Source organism: Gopherus evgoodei, chromosome 7 (assembly GCF_007399415.2).
Source record: "Gopherus evgoodei ecotype Sinaloan lineage chromosome 7, rGopEvg1_v1.p, whole genome shotgun sequence".
Taxonomy (NCBI): Eukaryota; Metazoa; Chordata; order Testudines; family Testudinidae; genus Gopherus; species Gopherus evgoodei.
The window spans coordinates 96,933,730-96,953,260 of record NC_044328.1 but is presented as its reverse complement, the minus strand read 5'-3'; the positions used below and the strand labels follow the sequence as shown (position 1 = coordinate 96,953,260).

The following is a 19,531-nucleotide window of genomic DNA, read 5'->3' as shown; positions in this document are numbered from 1 at the left end:
GAGGTGCCAGGTGATGCACTGGAACAGAGGGGATGCAGTCGCGTTTGGGGCTGGAGGTTCCTGGGTGCTGTGCTAGAGCAGAAGGAACGCAGTCGTGTCTGGGGCTGGAGGTTCCTGGTTGATGAGCTGGAGCAGAGGGGACGCAGTCGTGTCTGAGGCTGGAGGTTCCTGAATGATGTGCTGGAGCAGAAGGGATGCAGTCATGTCTGGGGGTTGATTGTTCCTGGGGCCATCTTGTAGCAGGTTTGCAGCCCCTTTTCTCGGTGAAGTTGTGCCCTCTTTTCACGTGGCTGTGTGGAGATTGGTGCAGGCAGGATGTGTGGAATGGGGTGGAAGATGCTAACCTTGGCTGGGTCTCTGCATTTTTTGTTTTTTTTTGCTTCTCTGTAAGCTGCTCTAAGCCCAGAGCAGGGGAGCGGAGCTCAGTCTGATGGGTGCCTAGTCAGGGAGAGTCAGGGGGAGTCACAGACAGCTTCTTGTTCAGCCCTCTGATCCGAGGTGGTGGAGCCCACAGGGCAGGAGGGGGTGGCACAAATCTAACCCTCTGGGCCAGCTTGCTCTAGATTGTCTGGGGTTCAGGCTTGGGCCCCCAGCGGGATTTGGTTTTTTTTTTTTCCTGGGGAGGTGGATGCATGTCTGGCCGTGGGAGGGGCTCTCAGCCCGGGGACCGAGCAGGGTGCTGCTGGCCTGGGGTATGCCAATGCCAGGGCGCACCTGGGCATGGGAGGGAGAGGGCTGGCCGGGGTGTGCGCCCCCGGCCACGGCCGGGATCCCCAGCGCGGCCCGGCTCGGCAGGGTGACTCGCTCTCTCTGCTCGAAGCTGGCTTGGCTCTTGGTCCCTCCCTCCCAGCAGCGCGGCTCTGGGAAGGGGAGAGACACACCCAGCCCGAGCTGAGTTACAAGAGCCCAGCCCAGCGCCGAGCGGCGTCCACTTCGTGCGCTCCGCCGCCGGGACAGGACCGGACCCTGCGTGCCAGGGAGCAGCCACCGCCGCCAGGAATCCGGGAGCGGGCTCGGGGCTGGGCAGTACCGGGACCCTGCCGGGCATGGCTGTACCGGGAGGCTGAGAGCCACTGACCCGCAGGTAAGGACCAGCGGCCCCGGGCACTCGGCCAGAGGGGACCCGCCCTTGGCACCAAACCTGGGGCTGGGGCCGGACCAGGACCCGGACCGGCGGCACTTTCTGCCTCCTCCCGAGCTGGAGCCTTCGCTGCGCCTAGGGCAGGGACCGGGTCGGGTCTGGCGCTGAGAGTCCTGGCGGGGGGTGACAAGGGGGTAGAAGTCCCCGCAGCTGCAGGGGGCGTGTGTGTGAGGGAGGGGCTGGGTGTGTACGGGAGGGTTGAAGGCAGGGGCTGTGGGAGTTGTATATGGGGGGATTTGTAGGGGGTTGTGTATGGTCTGTATATAGCTGGCGTTTGCATATGGGTTGTATTTATGAGGTATATATAGGTGGGGTTGCATATGAGGTGTGTAGAGGTGTTGTGTGTGTATATAGGCGGGGGTTGTGTATTGGGCATGCGTATGAGCGTGGGTATATGGGGTGTATGTAGGCACGGGTTGTATGTGGGACGTGCATGCAGGGGGATGTATATGGGATGTGTATAGGCAGGGTGTGTGTGTAGGTGGCGGTTGTATACAGGGCATGTTGAAGTTTTCTCTTGCTCCAGGTTTGGGCTGGGGGCAATTTGGTGGGGGGCTGGAGCCTGGAATCTGCTCTGGGGAGCTTTGCTGAGTGGCCATGCAGCCGCGGTGCTGGAGCTGTCCCGAGCCCCCCTCTCCCGATGGGTGGGGACCCCCGCACTGGACCCGCTCCAGCCGCCTGTGGAATGTGGTGGTTGGAAAGAGTGACTAATTCAAACCAGGCGTCGCCAGTGCAGGCCTGTGAGAGGCACAGGGTGTGTGTGTGCAGGGTTTGGGGAAGAACTGTGTCCCTGCTCAAGTCTGGGAGCAAAGAGCCCCCCCAATCTTGTAATGTGCGTCCACCCCACCCTATGCTGGAGTGCATGGTGCCTTCTAGGGAGGTCTGAGCCCGGCTGGGGAACTTGTGTGGTTGTGGGGCAGGGAAGCCTGCAGGTCTGATGAGCCCCAGGTCTGTGGTTTCCTGGCGCTGCGGGCTGGGGGGTAGCTCAGGCGCTGCGCTTAGTTGCGCTCAGGGTGTGGCACCTTCTCTGCCAGTTTGGAGGCAGCAGCGCTGTGTTGCCCTGGCGCAGCCCGTGGGGCCGTCACAACCCCTTTCTGGTCGCTGACCCAACCCTCTATTGAAGGGCCAGTCAGTCCCTTTGTGCCTCACTCGCAGGGAAAGAAGGACCCAGCCCAACCCCCCGCCCCCATTCTGCTGCTCTGGGCCTGGCAGCTTGTTTCGGGCTCCACTCACTACAAAAGTTTATTTGACTGTTGTTGACACTCAGGATTAACTCCATGTTCCCTGTGGCAAAGGGCCCAGAATGGCTGGTAGCAGGTTCCAAGTTCAATTCAATTCGTGCAGAGAGACAGTTGCATTTCGAAGTCGGGGATCAGTTTGTACTTGGGCTGGGAAACTGGAGATGAGTGGGGCCCAGAGGTCTGGAGAGATGGCCAGACTGAAGTGCAGGTATCAGACAGACAGAAGGACTGATGTGTGACTGTTAGATGGAGAACTTTGCACAGGGCAGCCAGGAGTTGGTGCCGTGGTCCCTGTGGGTTGTCAGCTGGGTTGCTTAAGCACCAAGTGATAATTTTGTGTTTCAGCTGTCACTTGCTATGGGGAGGGCTTGTGGGGAGCCTGCTCTTCGCTGGAGGTACCATTCCCTGGAGGGTGAGATTACTGGGTGGAATTCTTTGGCCTGTCCTATTGAGGTCAGATTAGATGAGCAGTATGGCCCTTGTGGGTTTGGAAATCCAGAAGTCTATAAAATGACAAGCTCTTCTTGTAAAAAGCAACAGAGTCCTGTTGCACCTTAAAGACCTTCTTGAGGCTTTTGAAGCTTGGGGAGATGTAACTTCAGGCTTCTGAACACTGGTGTATTTGGGAGGGGCCCACTGGATGAGAGGCAGGCTGGGAGCCAGGACTCTTGGGTTCTTTCCCCAGCTCTGGGAGGGAAGTGGGGGTAATGGACTAGAGCAGGGGGTCTGGGAGCAGGACACCTGGGTTCTAGTCTCCGTGTGGGAGGGGAGTGGTATCTACTGGTTAAAGCATGTGTCTGAGCATCTGAACTTCTGAGTTCTATTCCAAAATATATCAACTGCTCTGTTCCTCAGTTTGGCCATTGTTAAAATGAGTGTGGCAGCTCTGCACTAGCTCACAAGTGTGGCTTGGTTAAGAGTCATAAAGTGCCATTAACCCTCTGAGTGCCAGGGGCTAGAGAGCTGTTATTTTTTATTTTTATTACAGGCACTGGGGATGTTCTTCCAGAGGACACTAATTAGTATGTTGGTGCTGAGCTGTGGTCTAGGGGCACAGAAGGGACAAGCAGACAGTCCCCCACCGTGGTGGTTGCCTGAGAGAAGGGAGCACTGAGAGAGGTGAAGAGAGAGCAGCGGGGCAGAGTCAGTGACAGAGAGGGGCTGTTGCAGAGAAGCTTGACTTGTGGCCTAGAGGTCCCAAGGCAGTCCTCTGAGCAGCTCAGGGTCCCTCTTCCAGCTGGGTATCCCACTCCCTGTAATAGGAGCTTGACTGTTTGGTGTGGTCTTATGACACTGATGCAGTTTGCAAAGAGTGTCAGGAGGCCTGCGAGCCGTACAGGGTTTGCGTGTGTGTGTGTGTGCGCGGGGGAAGGAGGGGCGAGGCTGTTAGAAGTTACAATATGTTTCCATGATCCCCTTGCAGCTCTTTTGTGCCTAGGCCTATTATTAGGCAATACACTTATTTACAGAGGGACTTGGATATCTACGTGTATAATCTTGTGCTTGGTGTTTGCAAGAGTCAAGGCGGCTTAGCTGTTGCTGCACCCTCTGGAAGCATGTGGCAAACTGATCGGGGCAAGGGGCAGTGTGTGTTCCCCCAGCTGGCATGAGACCATCTCTTGACCGTTCGGAGAGTGCTGCAGTTCTATCCACTCTGACTTCCTTCTTCCCCTCCTGCAAAGAGCAGCGCTTTCTTCAGGGGAAGATGCAGAGCACAAGGGGAAGCGTATGCAGTCAGAGAATGGACCGCTACCGAGGGACCATTCCTCAGCTGCTTTCTGTGTGAGGGCAGAACTGCTCCTGCCTATCTGCATTGTGCACCCCAGTGCATGGAGCTGCAATGAGGAGACTAGACTGGATGCCTCAGCGAAGGTTCAGGACCATGTCCTGCCTGTGTTTGGAATGGAAGCTTGTCTGTAAATCCTCTCTCCTTGTGACAAAGAGCCCATGGATTGTCTAGATCAGGGGTGGGCAAATGACGGCCCGCAGGCCGGATCTGGCCCGCCAGCCATTTTAAGCTGGCCCTTGAGCTCCCCCTGGGAAGTGGGGTCTGGGATTTTCCCCACTCTGGCATTCCAGTTGGGGAGCAGGGTCGTGGGTGGCGCCATGTGGCTCCCGGAAGTTGTGGCGTGGCCTTACTCCAGCTCCTACGTGTAGGGGCAACCAGGGAGGTCCACTCTGCATGCTGCCCCCTGCCCCAAGCACCACCCTGCAGCTCCCATTGGCCAGGAACTGCAGCCATTGGGAGCTGCAGGGGTGGCACCTGCGGATGGAGCAGCACGCAGAGCCGCCTGGCTGCAGCTCTGCATGGGAGCCAGAGGGGGGACATGACTACTGCGTCTGGGAGCTGCTTGAGGTAAGTGCCGCCCAGAGCCTGCACCCCATAGCCCCTCTCTGTGCCCCAAGCCCCTGCCCCAGCCCTGATTCCCCTCCTGCCTTCCGAACCGCTTGATCCCAGCCTGGAGTGCCCTCCTGCACCCCAAACCCCTCATCCCCAGCCCCACCCCAGAGCCTGCACTCCCAGCCAGAGCCTGCACCCCTTCCCGCACCCCAACCCCCTGCCCTAGCCCTAGCCCTGATCCCCCTTCCACCGTCCAAACCCCTTGGTCCCAGTCAGGAGCACCCTTCTGCACCCCAAGTTCCTCATTCCCAGCCCCACCCCAGAGCCCACCCCAGCAGCTGGAGCTCTCATACTCCCTCTGCAACCTACTCCCCCACCCCAGCCCAGAGCTCCCTCCCACACCCTGAACTCCTCATTTCTGGTCCCACTCCTGGAGCCCGCACCCCTGGTCTAGATGCATGTTGGAACTGTCTGGATGACACAATTGGCCTTTTTGGTTCATTCACAGGGATCTTCCCCACCTCTCCAGGTGAGGCCATGGTGGTGGAGGTTGTGTGTTAGGGGGAGATGTGCTAGACTGGGGTGGGCAAAATTTTTGGCCCGAGGGCCATATCTGGGTATGGAAATTGTATCACAGGCCATGAATGCTCACAAAATTGGGGTTGGAGTGCAGGAGTGTGTGTGAGGGCTCTGGCTGGAGGTGTGGGCTCTGGGGTGGGGCTGGGGGTGAGGGATTTGGGGTGTAGGAGGGTGCTTCAGGCTGGGATTGAGGGGTTTGGAAGGCAGGAGGGGGATCAGGGCTGGAGCAGTGGTACGGGGGAGGCTGGTGAGAGCTGTGGCTGTGAGTTCAGACTCTGGGGTGGGGACAGAAATGAGGAGATCAGGGTGGGGGCTCTGGGCTGGGGTAGAGTGTGGGGGAGGTGAGGGCTCCAGCTGGGGGTGAGGACTCTGGGATGGGGCTGGGGATGAGGGGCTGGGGTGTAGGAGCGTGCTCTGGGCTGGGACTGAGGGGTTTGGAGGGTGGGAGGGGGATCAGGGCTGGGGCAGGGGGTTGGGGCATGGGACAGGGTCAGGGATGCAGGCTTCGGGTGGCACTTACTTCAAGCAGCTCCTGGAAGCAGCGGCCATGTCCCCCCTCCAGCTCCTATGTGGAGCCATGACCAGGCGGCTCTTCGCGCTGCTCCGTCCTCAGGCGCCGCCGCTGCAGCTCCCATTGGCCACAGTTCCCGGTCAGTGGGAGCTGCGGGGGCAACGTCTGCAGACTAGGCAACATGTGGAATCCCCTGGCTGCCCCTAAACGTAGGAGCCGGAGGGGGACACGCCACTGCTTCCAGGAGCTGCAGCACATGCATGCAAAGTGGCCCCCGACCCCGCTTCCCAGCTGGAGCATAGGAGTGGGGCAAGCTCCAGACCCTGTTCCCCAGCGGGAACTTGAGGGCTGGATTAAATTGGCTGGTGGGCCAGATGTGGCCCGTGGGCCGTAGTTTGCTCACTCCTGTGCTAGGCACTGGCATAAGTGCTTGAACTAGGTGGCCTCCCCCGGCTTGAAGTGGTTTCCATCACACACAGGGTTTAGTAGCTCTCAGCACCCCCACTATACAAATTGTTCCAGCGCCCCTGGACGATGGACTCTTTGTTCTGAGGGCAGCGGTCTGGGTGCCCAGACTGCTCTATGGCGGGTAAGAAATACCAGGGAGCTGCTCAGTGGGCACAAAGGCAGCACGATATGGAAGCTGCCTGGCTTTCACAGCTCATGGAAATGGGGGACAGGGCTCGGTGAGAGATAATTCAGGGGCCCTTCCAAGCAGACTTACCAGTGTGAAAGAGAGATGAGACATGGTGGAGCACACGAGGAGGCACAGGAGGAGCCAGGTGTCCTCTCTCATCACCTCCTGCTCCCTCTCTGGTTCTGGGAACTCAGGCGTGACAGGCAGAGGCTGCAGCTTCCTTGCTGCTTCATATTCGTATTGTCCTGCTCTCTCTGCGTGGGCTTGCCCCAGTGTTGTAACATGGTTAGGTAAATAGCTAGGTGCTGTGGGAAGCGCCAGCCCCAGGAGCAATTACTATGGTTTCTGCAGCATCCATAAACTCACAGGGTGTTACACAGACAAATGAAATAAAGGCCCATTCCCTGCCCTGGAGAGCTTGCCATAAAAACGTGAGACAAGCTGCAACAAGTGAGAGCAACAAAGTGTGTGTGTATATGTGTGTATATGGGTCTAGCCAGGTTCTTACCTAGGCACCTATCACCACAGCATGGGTGTGTGTCAGTCTGTCTAAGTTCTTATATAAATGACTCTCACAGTTGTGTGTGTGCAAGGAGTGGCGAGTTGTGGGTAGGGAGATGGCAATGGTGTTGAGGTGGGAGTGGGTTTGGAGGTGTGTGCATTTGTGGAGCCTAGGGGTGGTGGTGTGCGTAAGGATTTATAGTGTGTGTTACTAAGGATTCAGGGTGTGTGCGTGGGGGTTTTGGGGTATGTGTGGGAGGGTTGGGATGTGTGTATGTGGGGGTGTGTGTGGGTTTTTTTGGGGGTGTGTGTGGGAGGGTTGGGGTGTGTGTGCAGGGGTTTGGGGTGTGTGTATGCGGGTGTGTGGGTTTATTTTGGGTGTGTGTGTGTGGGGTTTTGGGTGTGTGTGTGTGTAGAGGTTTGGGGTGTGTGTATGTGGGGGTGTGTGGGGGATTTGAGGTGGGGTGGGAGGTGTATCGGGGCTCGTGTGGAAACTCTTTCTCATTTGTATGCTTGGGAAACCAGTCGTGTGTTAACTCTTGGGCTGGCTCAGCACCCTCTCCATTCCCAGCTGTCTCTGGCTCCTGGTTCCTAGGTCAGGAGGAAAGTAACCAACAGGCAAAGCGTAGCTGAGGCCCAGAAAGGCCTTGGCCAGTACTCACTCTCTATGGCCAGCAAAGAATAGGAATTCTGGATAGTGCATCCTCCCTTGATTCCTACCCTGCCAGCTATTTAAAGTGACTCTGCCCTGCTTGCAGGCACCAGAACTGTTAGCCTGCCCCAGCAACCTGTGCTCTGGGCCCCTCTGTGAAACAAGAAGCTGGGTGCATTGGCACAGGCCTGCTGGCATGATGCACTCAATGTTTGTGCACAGGATGGACTCTCCCACTGAGTCTTTGCTGCGGCCAGGGGGATCCCTTCTCTTTGGACAGCCAGTGGCTGGTCTCCTGTTGCGACCCCTCCATTGTGCCCTCACTTCCCCATTCTCTTTGGATGCAGAAAAATCCACCAACACTAGGCAGAATATCCCCCCTTCCCCTAAAGAGAGAAGTGCCCTTAGAGACTTACCTGTCCCCTGTCCCTATAGCATCTGGGCTACACTCTATTTATCCTCTCACATCCTTGCTGTTATCCCCATTGGGCAGGTGGGAGCCAAGGCCCAGAGAGAGCCACTTGGCCAAGGTCCCACAGCAAGTCTGTTGTGGTGCAGAGATTTGAGCCCACTCCTTCCAAGGCCCAGGCTCCGCACCCTTCTCCACTGACTACATGAAGCCCACTATTGATTTTACGTGGCAGGTACTCAGATACGAGGGTGATGGGCAGCAGACTAAAACCCACAGAGCGTGATGTGTGGGGATGCCTGGATGGATGGATGGATGGAGGTGGGTAATGGGGATAGAGAGCTCGATGGGCATGTAAGGAGGCTGGATGGATGGGCCACTATGGTGACAGAGAGAAAATCAGAGGTTGCCTTGTGATCCAGATGCTGATGTGGTTGGAGCCAACGTGCTGGGCTGGGTCAGTAACTGGATTTCGAAGGCAGTCATGTGACTTTCTGGTGCTATTCAAGTCACCAGGGATGTGGCGCTGTTCCAAGGGCTCTGGTGAGGACTGCTGCTCTGCCTCCCGCACAACCCACCCCCCTTTCACTCTCGGCACTTATTGGAAAGAGCAGCGTGTCCCTGGGGAACACAGGCGCCCACTTGTTCACAGAGGCCAGTCCCAAGTCGAGAGCAAAGCGGCACATTGTTCTCGGCCCAGCGCCCCTCGCAGTCACATCCAAAGACGGATGTGTGAAGTCTGCAGGGTGCTGGGCAAAGAGCACAGAAGGACTTTTGCATGCACTGTGGAGCGGTTGGGCAGGAGCGGACCCTACAATAGCCTGTCAGCCTCGGTGGGCAGCAGAGCTAGAAATGTGTCACTGGTGGGCAATGGTGGGTGCTCCCACCTCTGCTTGCTGCCATATGGGCAGGGCCACCCAGAGGGGGGGGCAAGTGGGCCAGTTTGCACTGGACCCCATAGGGGCCCTGCGAGCCCTGGCTGAGAATCCCTTCCCTGGCTACTCACCCGGTGGTGATCCGGCTCTTTCGGCGGCACTTTGGTGGTGGGCCCTTCACTTGCTCCTTCGGTGGCACTTCAGTGGCGGGTCCTTCAGTGCTGCTGAAGATGTGGAGCGAGTGAAGGACCCGCCGCCGCAGACTTGGAGCGCCGCCCGGTGAGTACAAGCGCCGCAGCGGGTGGCACCTTTTTTTTACGTTCGCTCCCCCTCTTTGCCCCAGGCCTTCTGAATCCTCTCGGCGGCCCTGCATATGGGGCATGTCATCCCTGGCTCCTTCCTTGACACCAGAACAGTGTTTTCAGTGCCCTCCAGCACCCCCCTTTGCCCTTCTTGTCCTGTCTGTTCCTCATTCCTGGACTCGTTCTTTATTTTCCTTCTTGGGCCGATCTCTGTTTGTGCATTGGTCTGGTTGTGCACATGTGGGTGTGTGCGCATGTGCATATCTATGTGTGGGTGGGCACATTCATCTGTCTCTGGGTGTGTGCGCACACGTGGACATCTGTGTGTGTGCATGTGTGTACACCTCACTGTATATGTCTCTGTGCATCCGTGGGTGGGTGCATACTTCTGTCTCAGGGAGTGTGCATGCACGTACATCTGTCTGTGTGTGCACATGTGTACAGCTATTTCTGGGTGTGTATGCACGCGTCCCTCAGTCTGTGTGGGTGTGCACACGTACATCTGTCTGTGCGTGTGCATGCACCTGTCTGGGGATGAGCGTGTGCATGCATGTGTGAGTGTGTGCCCACATGTGCACCCCAGTGCATGGGTGTGATGGGATGTGACCACTCATGATGTAGCTGGAGGAACACTCTGGGGAGGAGATGGATGGAGAATCTCCTGAGAACTGGCTGCAGCAGCTGCAGGAGCCATTTATCTGTGTTTGCTGCCATGTACAATTAAGCTGGTATAAAGCAGAGCGGCTGTGCCAGAGGGAGTGGCATCCTGAGCTAGGCTAATGCCAGTCCCCACAGATCAAACAGACTGTGGGGGAAGGGTGTCTAGAACAGGACCCTGGGTTCTGGGCTGGCGGTGCCACGGGGCAGTGTTCTAGCACAGGCTGTGTTACTGCAGCCGGCCTTGCTCACAGGAGCCTGGGAGGGTCACTGGCCACCTGCCGCCACCACAGCACGAGTTTCCTTGCTTAGGGCGGCCATGTTGTGTCGCACGCATTGCCCTGCAGAGCCTGTAGGTTCAGTTGGCTGAGGGGCCAGCAATTTCCCCTGAGCCATGGCAGCGCTGGCAGAGACTCAGTCTGAAGGGGCTGCATGAGAGGACGTGGGGAAGCAGGAATCTCCCCAAGTGAGTTTTTAAATCTTTATTTTTCCCCAGCCGAGAGGCTGCAGAGTGGGAGCTACCGGGGTGGGTGGTTGGATGCTGGGTGTGTGCAGTGGTCCAGTGTTTGGTTGTTAGCTGCATGGCACTTATGTGGATAGCCCAACACATGTCCTCCTGCCACAGGGGGGTAGCATGGAGGCTTTGGCATTCAAGGGATGAGCACAGGAAGAGTGAAAACCACAGAGTCTTGTTCTAAAGATCTCAAACTGTGTAGAACATAGTTTAACAATGTGTGCGCACCATGATGGAGGGGATGCTGCCATATGTGTGCACGCCACGACAGAAGGGATGCTGCCATGGCTTGGCACAGGAGGTTCTCGGGTGCTGTGCTGGAGCAGAGGAGATGCAGTCATGTCTGGGGGCTGGAGGTTCCCGGGTGCTGTGCTGGAGCAGAGGGGATGCATTTGTGGCTTGGTGTTGAACTTAGAGTCTGTCTTACTCACCCTGTGAAATCTCTGCTCGGTCTCCACCGAGGCTGGCAAAGGTCACCTGGCTGATTGTGTGCTGGCCATGGATTTTCCGAGATTAGCTGCCACTGCAGCCCCAGCTTCGCTCAGCAGATCTTCCCTTTGTGTCCTGAGTGGAAGTTTGGGATTGCGTCAGCCTATCGTCTCTGTGCACACAACAGTAACTAACAGTGTCCAGTGGGCCTAAGGGGATTAGTGCACTTGCTGCCATGTGTCTTCCCCACGCTGTGTGTGTGGTAGACACCTAACTGTCTCTGGTCTGCCTCCGGTCTCAGTCCTCCCTCTCCTGGAGATGGTTTGGATGGTGATGGCAGCTGGAGCTCTGGAGATGGCTGCCCGGGACCCTTCCCAATTGCAGATTGGAGGCTGGAGGTGCTGACCGGTGGCCTGGGATCATAGATTATCCCCTGGGAGCAGTGTGCAGCTCTTCTCTTTCTTGAGGCCTGGGGATGATTATCTCAGTATGTTTTGAGCGAATTGGTGTAATGACTCGGCTATGCAGCAAGCAGGGTTTCAGCCTATGGAGGTGCTGAGAAGAGGACATTAAGGATCACTGAAGATTGGAGGAAACCCCTGAAGCAGGGATTACGTGGGCCTGGCAGCAGCCTCTCTGGTTTGCCATGAGCCAGCTGTGACACCAGCTCTTTGCACATGTAGCAAACCGATGCAGAGGGATCATGTCACCCAGCTGGGAAATGCAGCTGCCTCTGGGGAAGGGTGGGGCAGCTGTCTGGGCACGCACAGCCTTGCTGCACAGCAGCTCAGCCACAAGCTGCTCCCTCTTTCCAAACGCCTGGAGATGGGGGAGGAGTGAAGGCAGCTGTGACCTGGAGTGGAACTGGCCCTTGAGCAGACACCTGAGTGCAAGAACAGAGAAGTGATGAGGCCGGGCTGGGCTGAGTCTCGTGTGCATGCCACTGGGTGAGCCCAGAGTGGGACCATGCAGTCTGCACACTCCAAGCCATCTCAGACCCAGCTCTGCAATGCGGGGTGGAATAATGTCCTGGGTTGGGGGTGCCACCCATCCTAACCTGGGGCTGTCTGGGCCATCAAGTCCTGCAAGAAGGCTCCCAGCTTCTTCCATGGTCTGGGCTGAGATGCCACAGCAGGGATGACAGGTTAGTCTCCCTAGGCCCAGAGCTTCCTAGCTTTTCTCCCTGCCTCTGCTTCTCCCTTTTTGAATCAATACCAGCTGCCTGGCTGCTGCCTGTCCCCAGAGGATGGGACGCTGCGGGTTTCTTTGGAATCTGAACATTCACAGCCTGTGCGGAAATAAAGACAGTCGCTTGCGAGGTTCTCCAGGGGTTGGGACTTGTGGAAGGAGGAGCTGAAATGTCTGACATGTGCACAGGGAGGCAGGGCTGGAGGCCAGGGTTAGGAGCTGAGCCTTTGTCACCTTTTCTGTGAGGCAAAGGAGCTGCAGCATGCCCAGGTGTGTCCGCATGCCTAGGGGAGCTGCAGCTGGAGGGATAGAGACTGTACCTTTGCAAAGCCCCAGCAAGACTCGGGAGGGAGGTTTTGTTTCACAGCTGCTGTGCATACCGTTCGTCTAGGGGAGGAATAATGCTCTCCTCGTGGAGTATGAGTTTGCCCAGTGAAAGGCCTATGTGCAGGGCAGATGCATCTAAAAATATTGAGGGCTGAAACACGTGGTGAATCTGAGAATAGCACCAGCAGCTTGGTGACTACATGGCTGGCATTGCTGTGCAGGATGCCTGCAGGGTTTTCCCTTGCCAGGCTGGAGGGGCAAGCGCTCTTGCACTCACTGGAAGCCTTCCCCTCTTGCAGCTTGGCCTGTGCCAGGTCTGTGGTGGAGCTGACATATAGTGGGAGTTGGATCTCCTCCACCGCTTGTTTCATGGTGAATAGGTGCTCAGATGTTGGTGCTACCAGTATTACCATGGCCTAAGGCCTTCTTCACGCCAGGCTCCCTGGGGAAATCTCCTATGAGCCTTGCTGGGGGCACAGGAACCCCAACCTTTCCCCTGCCATTTTGTCTATAGCTGCCATGGGCAGGATAAGATGCCATGATGTGGAGGTGCCCTGCCCCCCAAGATCTCCCAGTGCTGCAGCACCAGGCTTAGCGTAATGCTGGGAGATCACCCCGCAGAGTGGAGTGCAGAGGCATGGCCTATAGGGAGAGGAAGACAGCAGCTGTGGGGTGGGGCTGGGAGGTAGCGTGTGGTGGGGGAGAGAGGAGGGTTAGGCACACAGACCTTTGGGGCCTTTCCTCCAAGTGGGCAGAACAAGCCGGCCATGCGATTCTTTCCCTGCTTTGATCCCAGATGGGCTGGACTTTGGGCCCTGTGCTGGCTGGCATGTGGGACCGAAAGGCCCAAGAGGGCTGGCTGAGACTTCTGGCCTCTCCCTCCGTTCATAGCAGCCCTGGTGCACGCTGAGTCACTTCGGAGGCTTCCACACCCACCCCACAGGCCTCTCTCCTGAGCCACCTGAGAGGAACAAACCAGTTTGTTCTCCATTTCATTGCAGTTTTCCAAATTACTCAGAAACCAAACAAGTTGAGTGGTTCCAGCCTGTGTGACCCTGTGCGATGCAGACATCACCTCTTGGGTCCGGGCACCCTGCATGAACCTGCAGGACAGTAGAGCCATCAGGCTGCTTAGTGAGAGCCTTTCTGGGGCTCTAGCCCAGTGCTTCTCAAAGCTGGTCTGCCGCTTGTTCAGGAAAAGCCCCTGGCGGGGCGGGGCGGGCCCCGGTTTGTTTACCTGCCGCGTCCGCAGGTTTGGCCAATTGTGGCTCCCACTGGCCGTGGTTCGCTGCTCCAGGCCAATGGGGGCTGCGGGAAGGCCAGCACATCCCTCAGCCCATGCCACTTCCCGCAGCCCCCATTAGTCTGGAGCGGCAAACCACGGCCAGTGGGAGCCGCAATCAGCCGAACCTGCGGACGCGGCAGGTAAACAAACCGGCCTGGCACACCAGGGGCTTTCCCTGAACAAGCAGCGACCTGGCTTTGAGAAGCACTGGGCTAGAACACCATCTCACGCATGGCCCAGGGACCAGCCAATGTGCCAGGCCTGGCCAGCCGTAGTTTTTTCCTGCCATCTTTGGGCTCTGGAGGGAAGGGGGAATGGTGCAGGTGACTCCGATTTACAGCATGATCCTGAGAACAGACACTGGCTCCATGGCTCCTCCCAGAGCAGACTGGTTTGCATTTCAGCAGGGCTCCTGGGTGGGTGCTTTGCTGCGTGGTCAGAACTCCATTAGAAAGCTTGTACCAGATCTGAGCACCTTACGGTGCAGAGCAGCATAGCCTGTGAACAGCCGTGCAGCTGCCCTGGAGTAAGGTGCTGCACAGCGGAAGGGTGACGGAATGGGATGACGTATAGCGATGGAGGCACGGGTGGGTGTGCACACACCTTGCCAGTGCACAGGTGTGTGTGGGTGAGTGCGTGTGCACATGCCATTCTTGTTATAAAGGGAGCCTGACATATAAATTGTGTGTGACCCACTAAAATTTTTTTTATTTACTATTTTCCTGCAACAAGGCTATGGATTTGCAAAGACAACTCACCTCCCCAGGTGTTTGAGATGGTGGAGGACTCACCTGGTTTGAGTTTTAAGCCAGGGAGGCTTAATCTGCCTGACAACATCTCATTAACTTTTCTTTAAATTATTGTTTTAAAAATGTGTAAATGCTGGAATGGCGAGTGATGCCACTGTTCCCCCTGCCCTGGGATGCCCTTCTCCTGGCTTGGAGAGTACATTGACAGTATATCTGGACTGGAGACCTAGGGACTGGTCTGGGGAGCTGGGAGGGGCTCAGGTTTAAGCAGTTGCCTTTAGAAAGCTGTCCAGTGGCTCTGAATATTACCTGTGATGCTCCCAGACCCAGCTGGCCAGTGCCCCTGGCTGGCAAGGGTGGTGTGGCAGATAAAGGAGAGGGGCAATCAGGGTTACATCTGACGATGTGTTGCACAGCTGCTGCTATTCCTTTCCCTATTGATGTTTTTGAACACTCCATGTTCAGATCTGTGGTCTTCAGGATGGTGGGTTTTGTTTTAAGCACAAATGCAGGTTAATCCCCAGACAGCTCTGTGCCTTGGTGACACAGACTGACTGCCACTGGTGGTCATTTAGGAGCTGTGGACTTACAGGGAAACACTTTGGACCCACTTCTTTGCAGCTTGGGCAGTGGTTTCCACCAATGCAAAGTTCTACCAGCCCTGCAGATGGCAACAGGGGACTGGTGCATCTAGCCCGTGGTATCTAGGGCTCTGAGCTGGAGAGATGCTGAGCCTTGGCCTCTCCAGCGGAGTTCAAGGGGAGGGAGGAGTGCAGTGTCCCAACGGGCTGAACACTGGGACAGGTGGTTGGAGGCAGGACATAGCAGCACCCAACATCATGGATCTGAGAGCAGATTCTGTGGTAGCCGATCTCCCTTCACATTGTTATTAACATAATTGCCTCTCTTCAGATTCTAAGCAAAACGTCTGGGCTGCCTTTGGCTTACTCAATTCCACAATCTCCTTTAGATTTGCATCTTGGCAGCATTCCTGGTGGGAAGTCCCCACTTTAGCCTTGCATGCTCCCCAGGCAGCCCTGAGCACCAGATCTCCGGCTTCATGGTTGCTTCCATTGATTTCTGAGCTCTGCAGCAACCGTTCATAGATTTTAAAGCCAGAAGAGGCTGTGGTCTGTAGGTTGCACCCCACTCCGGGGCACATTCCCTTCATTGTGTTGTGCTTCTGGTTGCAATTTTGGCTCCGAATTCAGACACCTTTGATTCTGCAAGAGCTGACGCAGCATTGAGTGCTCAGTCCCTCAGGCCAGGGGCGGCTCCAGGCCCCAGCACGCCAAGCGCGTGCTTGGGGCGGCAAGCCGCGGGGGGCGCCCTGCAGGCGCCGCAAGGACAGCAGGCAGGCTGCCTTCGGTGGCTTGCCTGCGGAGGGTCCACTGGTCCTGGGGCTTCAGAAGTCCTCCCGCAGGCGTGCCTGCGGAGGGTCCGCTGGTCCTGCAGGAGGTCCGCCAAAGCCACGGGACCAGCGGACCCTCCGCAGGCAAGCGCGGAAGGCAGCCTGCCTGCTGTGCTTGGCGCAGCAAAATTCCTAGAGCCACCCCGCCTCAGGCTTGGGTTCCCTGTAGTGCTTCCAGCGTGGGACCCGTGCTTGCTAGAAACGGGAACGTTTCTTTGCCTTGCTAGCTGGGGAAGAGGAAAGGTGGGGCAGCTGGCGTGGGTGTTGCCGACAAACACGTCAGGCAGAATTAGCAAAGGCACAGCGCCCCCTGGTGGTGAGAATCCCATGGGCAGCCGGGCGCAAGCAACCCTCGCCCCCGCCCCCAACTTGGTACATCAGGTCTCTTTCCTCGCCCCTAGTTAATCCCTTCCTGCTCAGCAAAGCTCTGACCAAAGAGTGGTTTTGTAGACCATGGTGGTGGAGGTGTCCAGCTATTCCCATTGCCCTGATTAGGAACAATTCATTCGAAGAAACCTTTTCTTTTACTGAGCTCCTTGGTGCTGGCCATGCACCACAATCCCTGCTCCCCGCCCGGGCTCTCACGTTCTCTGGCATGTGCCATTCTTCACATACTGCACTCTGTGCTGGGAAGCTCTGTCTGCAGCGTGGTGCACAGATGCATGGCATGCAGGCAGGGGCTGGTCTCAGGAATTTGGGGTGAGGTTCTGTGGGCAGAGTTAAAGTCTCCAGAAAACCTTAACTTTTTGTATTTCCTGCCTGTCCAAGTGTTGGGGTTTGTTTAAAGTTTCACCGTGATGCATATCTCCTGGCTTTGCATCTCTCCTTTTTTTTTTTTTTTTTTTTTTTTTTAACACCTCAGTGTTCTTTTAGGGTGAAATCCATTAAATTCAAAGGCAAAACTCCCATTGATTTCAGTGGGGCCAGGATTTCCCTCTCAAAGTTTATTTTCACTTTATGAACATTACCAATTTTAAACAATGCTATTTAGCTCTTATGTACAACTTTTCAAATTGTTCCCCATTGAAGCAATTAAACCTCAGTGTCTTCTGTGTTTGATTGTTTTCTGTAACAGCACAAGTAGTTCGGATACCAGTGTCTTTTTTTTGTTAGTTCCTACAACTGTCTTACTGGCTCATCCCAGAATGGACCAGAAAAAGCTAAATGTAAAAAACATCCAAACAGGTAGTTTATTAAGAACTCTTTGAATTTTCTGCTAGGCTGGGAAGTTGATACCGAAGGTCAGCAAGTGAAGAGAGGAATTCCTGGGGCGGTTCCAGCCAGGACCAAAGTCCCAACAAGGTCAGTCAAACAGGATCAATCCATTCATCCCTGAAACAATAAAACATGCTTGATTCTTGCTCTCTCTGCTACACCTCCCACAATATCCGTGCGGGGTGAAATCCAGCCAGTGCAGAAGGCCAGCACTAAGCTTGTGCAAGCACTTACATCCCCATCATCAAAGCTCTCCGCATAGGGATGACTCACCTCTCCAATTTATGCTTTGTGGTTTAGGGGCATTGAGACTGTGCCCAGCCCATGTCCATCCGGACTGTCAGCTTTCAAAGCTAAACTATAGAGATAAACACAAAGGCCTGAGACTGCTCTGGTCTAGCCCCCTTGCTTTGACTCCTGGAGTTCAGTGGGGCTGCACTCCAGTAACTGAAGACAGAACTGGGCCCAAAGATTATACCTTTGGCCTGTAAACTTTTCTGTCCATGTTGTTTTAAGAATGTAAGAACGGCCATACTGGGTCAGACCAATGGTCCATCTAGTCCCGTTTCCTGTCTTCTGAGAGTGGCCAGTGCCAGATGCTTCAAAAGGAATGAACAGAACAGGGCAATTATCAAGTGATCCATCCCCTGTTGTCCAGTCCTAGCATTTGGCAGTCAGAGGGTTAGGGATACCCAGAACATGGGGTTGCACGCCAGATCCTGGCTAATAGCCATTGGTGGCCTATCCTCCATAAACTTAACTCGTTCTTTTCTGAACTCAGTTCTACTTTTGTTTCATTTAGATGGAGAAGGAAGAGGAGGAAACACGGGAGATCCTGCTCCCCAATTGGAAAGGAAGCGGCTCTCACGGAATCACCATTGACCAGACGGAAGATGGGGTCTTTGTGAAGCAGGTGGTGCAGACTTCCCCTGCTGCCAGAACTGTGAAGGAAGGTGAGTGCAGCGCACCAGCCCGGAAACAACATGTGTTGTTGTAGGAGGCTGGTGGTGGGGTTGTGCTGGTTTATCACTTTGGGGAGAGAATGAGGATTATGGGAAATTCTGGCTCCGCTTCCCTTGTTCCTTTGCAATCCTTTTATCATAATTCTCTCTGCTGCTGCTTCTGTGGCTTTAAGGCCCCTGGCCCCTATGCTTGGGGCTCCTTGTCCTGATTCTTTGCTGATGGAGATGCCTCTCTCCATCTTGCCTTGTCTGTTTGCCTCTTCCCTGGGGTGGGGCTTTTCCTGCCGCTCAGCTTCTCTCTCCTTCCTGTGCTGTGCGGGCAGCACAGCCCATATATTATGTGCATTAGGGTAGCACTTAGAGGCCCCTGTGTGCTGCACAGAAACACAGTGGGAGACAGGCCCTGCCCCAGTGAACTCACAGTCTAAACAGACACAGGGTTAGGGTGACCAGATAGCAAGTGAAAAAATTGGGATGGGGTGGAGGGTAATAGGAGACCATATAAAAAAAAGCCCCAAATATTGGGACTGTCCCTATAAAATCAGGACATCTGGTCATCCTATACAGAGTAGAAGGGGAAACAGAGGTACCGAGGGTGGGAAGGGACTGCCCAAGGACAGTGCCAGGCTGGGAATAGAACCTAGGAGTACTGGTTCCCAGTACTCCTTGCTCTAACCCACCAGACCGCACAGTCCTCCTAGAACCAGGGATAGAACCCAGGAGTCCTGACTTCCCGTAGCCCCTGCTCAAACTGACTAGATCCTACTGCCCTCCCAGATCTGGGAATAGAAGCAAGGAGTCCTGGCTCCCAATGCCCCTTGCTCTAACCCACTAGACCCCACTGTTCTCTCCTAGGGGTCCTGTCTAGTGCTTTACCCATTGGAGAGTGCTGCCTCCACAGCGTGTTTGGGGCCTGCTCCAAGGTGCTAACATTCTCTTTTCTTGGTGCAGAGCTGTCTCACTGACTCTCTATGCCTGGAGGCGGGGTTCAGTCACTGATGGCTCCATGTGATGCTGTGGGGGGCAGGGAGGAGCCCACAGAGACATGTGTGATAACAGGGGTGTGTGTCTTTCCTCCAGCCACCCTGGGAATGAAAAAGGAGCTCAGCAATACGGGGGCAGCAAGACCTTCCAGATTAACCCCTCTAGGTTCCTGCTAGCAGATCACAGCCGCAAGCTGAGTGCTGGAAAGCATTTGGCAAAGTTGCCCCTTCTTAGTCTGCAATGCTATCAAAGAGACTTTTGATTATTTTAATCAGCCCTGTGTGTAACTGAACGAGATTTGTTTATTGCTTGGGCCCTGGATTGCCAGTGCCATCAGCTTGGCTTCACTCCCTTCTCTCTGCGCCTGTAGGGGATCAGATTGTGAGCGCCACTATCTATTTCGACAACCTGCAGTCCGGAGAGGTCACGCAGCTGCTGAACAGCATGGGCCACCACACGGTGGGGCTGCGGCTGCAGCGAAAGGGGGACAAGTCTCCATTGCCGGGACAGTCATGGTCACATGATGTGTTCTCACCCAGGAGCCCAGAAGTTGTTCTGGTGAGTGAGAGAGTGATGCAAGCTCCCGGGGGAGTAGGGTGACCAGACAGCAAGTATGAAAAA

The 19,531-nt window shown here is 55.8% G+C and overlaps 1 protein-coding gene across 2 annotated transcripts in view; it reads left to right on the top strand.

The window, feature by feature from the left end:
• Positions 1 to 925: 925 nt before the first annotated feature.
• Positions 926 to 19,531, top strand: part of LOC115655586 (neuroblast differentiation-associated protein AHNAK-like) — a 38,029-nt gene continuing 19,423 nt past the window's right edge. For both annotated transcript variants that reach the window (XM_030571194.1, XM_030571193.1), the window contains exons 1-4: positions 926 to 1,084; positions 16,970 to 17,051; positions 17,767 to 17,917; positions 19,281 to 19,468. In XM_030571194.1, the coding sequence (XP_030427054.1) occupies positions 17,767 to 17,917; positions 19,281 to 19,468 (339 nt within the window). In that variant the 5' untranslated portion in view covers positions 926 to 1,084; positions 16,970 to 17,051. The remainder of the gene's footprint in view (positions 1,085 to 16,969; positions 17,052 to 17,766; positions 17,918 to 19,280; positions 19,469 to 19,531) is intronic.